The sequence below is a fragment of the Montipora capricornis genome, chromosome 3, assembly GCF_036669925.1.
Source record: "Montipora capricornis isolate CH-2021 chromosome 3, ASM3666992v2, whole genome shotgun sequence".
Taxonomy (NCBI): Eukaryota; Metazoa; Cnidaria; class Anthozoa; order Scleractinia; family Acroporidae; genus Montipora; species Montipora capricornis.
Genome location: NC_090885.1, coordinates 43,273,704 through 43,281,203, shown reverse-complemented (window position 1 = coordinate 43,281,203; position 7,500 = coordinate 43,273,704). Strand labels below are relative to the sequence as shown.

Genomic DNA, 7,500 nt, shown 5'->3' with positions numbered 1-7,500 from the left:
CACAATGAAAATTTTCAACTTGCACAGCAACGAGGTTTTGATTGGTTCAAAGTGCAGAGTGAAATGTTTTTAACCTTTGTACTGCAAACATGCTGCAGTGCCCTCAGCGCTGCAAATTGTCTTTTAGTTTAGCTCATTACAGATCATTGGCTAATTTTAGCTTATAGATGAGTAGCATGATCACCGTACCCATTCCTGTAACATACGTAAAAATTGTGCAATTGTGTTTATTAGGGTGGAAATCACTATTTTGGCTTATTTCACACCCAGAATTTCATATCTTTCTAATTGTTCGGAAAATATTAAAGTTTGGTCTGTTAAAACAGAATTTTTGATTTACCCATGACGGTTATTGACCCCTTGCAGGCGTGGTCTTTCATACAGATAGTCAATTTTGAGGCAAATGAAAAGTAAAAACAGAAAGCTTTCACTACATGGAGGATAGTATCCCCTCATTTAGTTCTATTGACACCCTAAACGCTGGCTTTCTGCTCCACTTTACAATTTGCGGTCAGAGCAGATGTCTCTCTCAATTTCCTGAAAATTGCCCCTGAAAAGACATTGTGGACTTCCCAATAATATCCATAGAGGAAAGGTTACTGAGCCTTGTGAAGCACATGGAAATCATGGCTTCTTTGCGAAGTTGGTTGTGATGTTTACTGGCACTTAAGACTTGGTTCAATATGGCCCAGCATGTTAAAAAAAACGTAGCGACTCAGTCAAAGGCTAATATTTTTGTGACCCTGAAAGCTACGATGACGAAACTGTGGAAATAGCTAGGGGAACTTGTGAGCATTCAGAATATGCTTGGTTGGAACCCAGTTATGCCTTGGTTGGATCAGGAGCAACATTGAAAGAAGTGGTCTAGAAAAATATTATTGTGTAATTGCAGAACAGAAAAAGCGTAGCGACTGTTTTGAGAAGTGATTTCTCCATTCATAGTGGATCCCTCAAACTAATTTTTCCGTAAGTTAAAGCTCAAGGTATGCGAATTTAGTTGAGATGGTTATGAACCCACAGATATCAACTGAAGACTTGTTTCAAAATATAACCTAGTGAGCGCCAGAATTCCAAAACACAGCGTTACAGTAAGGAAACTACGGAATTTTGAATCTTTTTAATGTGTTTTAATAAACTTGAACTGTTGAAATTTGGCTCATATGTAGTATTTACTGCGTGTTATCACTGGTTATTGTCCGTTAATCCACATAAGTGTTCTCTCTTATGAAAAATGGTTTTGAAGACTTTCAATTTGAAAATTGTGTTACGCGTCCTATTTTTCTATCCTTTTCCTTTGTTTTCTCAAGAAAAGAAAGTCGCTTACCCTTTTTACACCCTGTATGCTAATCAACAAGGATAACCTTAGCATTCAGCAAAAATATAGCTTTATTGAAGACGTTAAACTGAATAAATCAGGAAATGTTTCTGAGTCACCCCCAATTGGGTATGGTGATTGTGCTACACATCATAATGTACCTCATTGTAGGTCATTATACTCTCATTGTAGGTTATTGCAACTCATTGTAGGTCGTTGTAGCTCCTTGTAGGTCACTGTAGATCACTGTAGGTCATTGTCAGTCATTGTAACTCACTGTAGGTCATTGTAGATCACTGTAGGTCATTGTAGGTCATTGTAGGTCATTCCCCTTGTTTTAGTAAGTATGCAGCAGTCAACTTAACAAAAAAAGCTGACCTTCATGAGCTCTAAACTTGAGCTTGTGATATGGTCACGTGATACTGATCAGCAGATACATGTACCTTGTTTTGACCGGTGTCAATTGAACATAACATGGATGTCTAATATGGAAGATGCATGCTGTAAACTAGCTGGAGTATGGCCTCCTTGATGAGCTCTAAACTTGGGCCTGCGATATGGTCACTGTGATACTGGTTACCTTTAACATTCTGGCACAAGTATTTGGATATGGTAATTTTCTACAAAATGGCTCATGGTTTTATTAATGTAAACCTGTCTATTGTTCCTGTAGTTTGCAGTACAAGACCTACCAGATATTCAACTAATAATTTCACAAAGCATCTTGAATCAAAATGTAAGATGGTCACTTACCAAAAATCCTATCTAATAATTTATTATCTGGAATAATGTTGCAGATAAACTCAATTTATGTATGGACAGGCTCACAACATTTAAGGATGTTATGTCCAAGTACTATTTTTCCGCCATTAGCAATTATTATGACTGCAACAACCTGCATACGGCCCATCTCCTGTTGTTATCAGTTGTCCCTCTCCTGTTCGTTTATTTTCAACCTTTTGAATGTACTGGGTCCACACTGGCTCATGCTGTTGTGGGTTCCCTTGTTTATAAATTACTTGTCTATTTGTTATTATTGTAATGTATTATCTGTTGGTGAAGCTAATAAAACAAAAAATAAAAATAAATAATACTGTACGTGTAAATTTCTTTCATCCTACACAATGTAGAGCTATGCATGCACCTGTTGTGGGTATCTTTTCTTTTCTTTGTATGATGCCGTTTTTACTCTTGATCGGTAGTAGACTTCTCTCATGCTGATTTTGTTCTCGTGGTTCTTTTCTTGGTACTTTTTCATAATCTGCCTCAGCATACTCCTTACTCACCACTCGTTTTCTTTTCCGCTTCTTTCCAACATAAGGCACCCTAAAGGACAAGAAAGAACTGTCTCTACATTTGGTTTCTAAAATAAAACTGCAATATGAATTTGGAATCTTCCTGTTGAGAGTACCCACAGAACTGTGCCAATGCTGCTCCTCACAGGGGCTCTAACCCTTGATAAAGATAAGGAAGGTCTACAGCTAGCTAGAGTAAAAGGAATAATGTATCAGTCAAATGAAAGCTTCAACATCCTCCACCAAGGGCATCCTGCCGCATTTGATGATGTACTGGGGGGAGGGGGTAATTTGATAATCAGAGGCTTCCAAGGGGCGGAGAATTTAATTTAATTTAATTGCTTGTAAGAAATGGACCTATGATGGGGCATTTTGAAGTGGTTTTTGGCCCAGGGAGGGGGGATGTTGAAGCTTCGATTTGACTGATACATAATGATTTTTGGTCATTATTATTGCGCTCATTCATTGTATTGGACTTGTAACGTTAACTCAACTTAGCACTCAGTTATGTCGATTTCTGATGGATTTTGAACAGTTGCTAATACCTCCGAACCTTCAGCCATCTAACCGCAGTCTGATCACCACGACATACAGTTTCTCCGCGTTCTCCTCACAGTGACAAATAACCAAAGCATTGTGAAACAGGTACAAGGGCCGAAGGTTTATGTTTATTACAGAAAAAGAATATACTTCCTTTTTTCAAGACTATTTATTGCAAAAAACTTACTCTTGAGTTATTTCTTGAAGAAATGCGAAGCTTCTGCCAGAATCCTGAAAGTATTCAAAATCCTCTGGAACGAGTAGACTATTCTCTTCTGCGCTTTCAACATCCTCATCCTCCATTTGGACATTTGCCACAACTTTCTTTAGTTTACTCTTCTTGAGTCTCTGTTTTCTTACCATTATTACGTGCTTTCATTCGTTTTGCTATGAAACTATCTATTTTGAGAGAACAAATTCATTTTAACGTCCGCCATTTTGATCACTCCACGTGCCAATGAGTGGCACATACGTGGTATATGAGAACATAAAATGTACCGACGATCAAGCTTTGTGTCCTAATTGTAACTAGACGCACGCTCCATAAAGCGTACACTGGGTTGTTGGTAGTACGTGTTACCCAAAATTCTCGGTTTTCAGCTGACGTCATAACCTTATGCAAATTAGGTTTCCGCCATTCTGGTGCCCCTGATTATAGGGAAATGTATGACATTTTGAGCGCTCACGTTCGAAGTCTTCAAATAATTCATCTTTCCAATGGATATTTCCCAAGAAAGCGACCCAAAATCACTCGACGAGGTACCAGTACTTTCATTCAACGCAGAAAAACCTCGAAAGCCACGTTCGAGAGCGCTATTTGAAGAAGATTTTCTGTCGTTTGCGTTGACCCAGCGGCCATACGGAGCGATCAGTTTGGCTCCTCTAGAAGTCTCAGACTTGCTTTCCTAGTTAGTTTTAGAGACAAGCTACTATACAAACAAGCAGTTTAAGGCCTTCAAAATTTTGAAAGCGTACAACCAGATGATTTCTGGTTTCGTTGCGTCCGTTTAAGCAAGGGAAGGAAATCGCGGGCAAGATTGTTGTTGTTTGTGGCCAAGGTGACTCGGAAGTTTGACACTCGGCGTCGACCTTATCTGTATCAGTTTCCAGTTGGATTTCCTTTAATACCTTCGCTAACTGCTATGGCCGCCAGATGAGAAGAAAAGGCCTCCTCATTCCCTTTGTTTCGATGATTTCCCTCTTCTTCTGTCAAAGTACTTGGTCGATTAGAGTCTCAGTCCTTCACCTTGAGAAGGTGAGAAGCTTTTTTCCTTCGAAATTCGTCCGATTTCCTTCAAACTCAGTCAATTTGGGCGCTCCATCCCTCGCATTCGCCTGTCGAATTTCAGCGAAATCGAATAAAACGCCTCCGAGTTAGACATTTGCTAACCTGAGTATCACAAACGCCTGATACTCAGGTTAAATTCACCTCATTAAATATTCAAAACCGGAGCACCTCATTTGCATCGGGCATATTTAATGAGATGAATTTTCGAAGATGAATTTCTCCGCGACGTTGTGGAAATTGAGCACACTTGTTCGAGGGGTTCAAGCGCTTCGGTGGTGTGAATTGGGAAGACATCGGTGGAAACCCGGCCGAGAAACGCTTTATCGAAAAAAAGCCAACTTTCGACAAATTCTGACTCGCTCGCTTTTTACCCTAAAACCCTGAACCAACGCGTGCTAAATCGCTGCGAAAGCTTTACAGGATAAAACACAACTGTTCACAGCAAAAGCCGTTACTGGCAATCACCGCAAAAGCTTTAATTGCTAAACCTGTAAAGACAATTTCAGCAAAATAAGTCCAACCCCACACTTAAAGTTAAAATCTAACATTAAACCGTGAGTCAATCGCTGCGAAAGCTTTTAAATTGTCCTTCGTTCGTTGTATCTGTCCCAGAGTAAGGCAGGCTTCCCAGAAACAAAGTCTTTCGATTTCGTGTCGTCTCGGCTTATCTGTGAAATCCACGCGTTTCGGCGATCTTCTGTTAGCTGTTTTTAACTTTCACCGTTCTTATCAACAACAATAGGTATACGGAATAGACTAATACCTTCCTTGTTTCCAGATTTTACTCCACAGCCAGGTATTATACAGAGAACCATCGCACTACAACTCACTCACATCTCTCTCTACGCGTCTCTGTTTACGATTCGAGGGGCTCCACAATGGCGGTTAACGACGGTTGTCAAGGACTAATGTCACGTGGGTGAAAACCAAGAATAGGAAGACACTGAATTGGGTGGTATTGAACTGCAGTGTTCCAGTTAATTTTTTTTAAGTGGGCGGTCATTAAGACCATTTGAGGGGTCACCCACATGTCGCGCCAGCAGAGGCCCTTTGGCTCACACGTTCACAAGTTTAATTATTTTGTAATGCCCTGTCCCATTTTGAGGTCTTTTATTTTTTTAAGCTTTGGTAATAAATTTAGTTTAAAGATAACAAAACACGGTCTTGAGTAAAATTCACTCGTTTCTTCGTTAAATAAATAGTCTGAAAAAACTAACTGCAAATTGCTCTAACAGACGTTTTCCAGCATGTCGCAAACGTATATTGCAAACACTAAGAAAGGACTGAAGGTGTTGTTTCCGCTTCATAATTCCTCTTCTTGTTAGTCTAATCTGATGCCATCAGAAAAAGCCAAGCCAAAAGACAGATGAAGAAAAAAAATAACATACTTTTTATACAAAACTCTGAATCGAATTCTCATCGAAAGATTAATGACAATCGATCTTAAAAAACACGAAAATGTCTGCAGTCTCTGACTTTTATGAATAAACCGAAAGGTCATTATGTTTTGTCAAAAGGAAGAAATTGATCTCGTGCTAGGCCACCATAAAGGTGCACGTGATGACCTTGTGTCAACTGAATGAACTACGGGACACACAGGCAGCCCAAGCTCGGTGTACGATTTATGGACTTTGAATGGGCAAATATACTTAAGCTTATAAATGCTAAAGTAAGTTGTAAATGTAGAAATAAACTTCACTTACCTGTACGTACAGTTGTCCTCGTCTTTTCGGTGCAAACTGTGTCCGTTTTAGACGGGTTTGTGGCTTACGAATTTTTGCGATGTCGTTAGTTGTTAGAGGGGAAATTTCAACTAACGACATCGTAAAAATTCGTAAGACACAAACCCGTCTAAAACGGACAAAGTTTGCCCTCCGAATGCACAGAAAAGACAAGGACGACTGTACGTAGAGGTAAGTGAAGTTTATTTGTACATTAAGAGCTTACTTTAGCATTTATAAGCTCAAAGTATATTTTCCCATACAAAGTCTATAAATCGTACACCGCACTTGGGCTGCCTGTGCAGGAAAGAATGTTAATCGTTCGTCGTTTTCAGAGTAAAACAACGAACTTTTTAGCCAAGAATCGTACGTCTTTGGTTTTTTAATTTTGTTGTAATATTTAACTGAATATTTACATTTCATCTGTCGGGTCAGGAAGCCTTCTCTGTCGGCTTCCTGAGAAACACATCTATTTTGACTTCAGAGTGAACTACTTACACAATCGCGAGGTTGAGCGGCCATTTAATTGAAAATCTAAACATCTATGAGATACAAAAGCCGACTTGCGAATTATCCCAAATCACAATGCTGACAAGCAGAAAAGCAGAAGAAATGGTTAGATAATTATGAAGTTTGTTACTATCTGAATGTTTTTGAGTTAGAGTACAGAGTAAAGGGATATATTGTCACGCAAATGATGTAATTTCATGACACTCAAAATTCCCAAAAAGGTGACTTTCATGTAAACAATCTTCGCACTAGCAAGTCGTAGCAATAAATTGGATTAACCAGATAGTTAAAGAAATATTGTTGGCTTCCCAAATAAACTTCACTTTACACTACAATGACAAAATCATTCGTCAGAAAGAAAAAATTCCTGTCTCCTCTCGTATCACATTTTAACCACGTATACAAATTTGTTAACTCATTTTCACCGTGTCCTGATTCCCCCGAAATTTTTCTTCTTTCAAATATTAACAAAAATATTATTTCTCGTCAAGCGTTACATCTTTTGTGTTCAAATAACCGCTAAAACTAAAGAACTTTTAACGATCTATCCGTAGATATTTTTTCATAATTTAATATTCTCTGTCTAAATTTGCACAACAATCAAACCAAAATAGCAACGCACGCAAAAAATGTAGTCGCATTTACCTCTTCGTCGAATTTTCAGCCTTAACACAGGAATATTTAGTTATTGTGAAAAAACCTTCTCAATTCGTTAGCAATCATCCTTTCAAATTTCAGAGAAATCGACCGATCCGCAAATATTTTACATCAATGGGATGTCAAGAGGCCAAGTGGATGTTAAGCATAATCGGGCGATCAAGTTGCGCGTGT

General features: G+C 38.8%; 1 protein-coding gene and 1 long non-coding RNA gene across 2 annotated transcripts in view; one reads left to right on the top strand and one right to left on the bottom strand.

Moving 5' to 3' along the window:
* Positions 1 to 3,613, bottom strand: part of LOC138043230 (nucleolar complex protein 3 homolog) — a 34,153-nt gene extending 30,540 nt beyond the window's left edge. Inside the window, exons 1-2 of the mRNA XM_068889391.1 lie at positions 3,338 to 3,613; positions 2,460 to 2,641 (exon numbers count right to left, since the gene is read on the bottom strand). Coding sequence (XP_068745492.1) covers positions 2,460 to 2,641; positions 3,338 to 3,513 — 358 coding nt within the window. The 5' untranslated portion in view covers positions 3,514 to 3,613. The remainder of the gene's footprint in view (positions 1 to 2,459; positions 2,642 to 3,337) is intronic.
* A 125-nt stretch (positions 3,614 to 3,738) lies between these two features.
* On the top strand, positions 3,739 to 5,282 carry LOC138041395 (uncharacterized). Its single transcript, XR_011130808.1, has 2 exons — positions 3,739 to 4,405; positions 5,217 to 5,282. It is a non-coding gene; the product is annotated as an uncharacterized lncRNA (long non-coding RNA).
* The last annotated feature ends 2,218 nt before the right edge of the window (positions 5,283 to 7,500 follow it).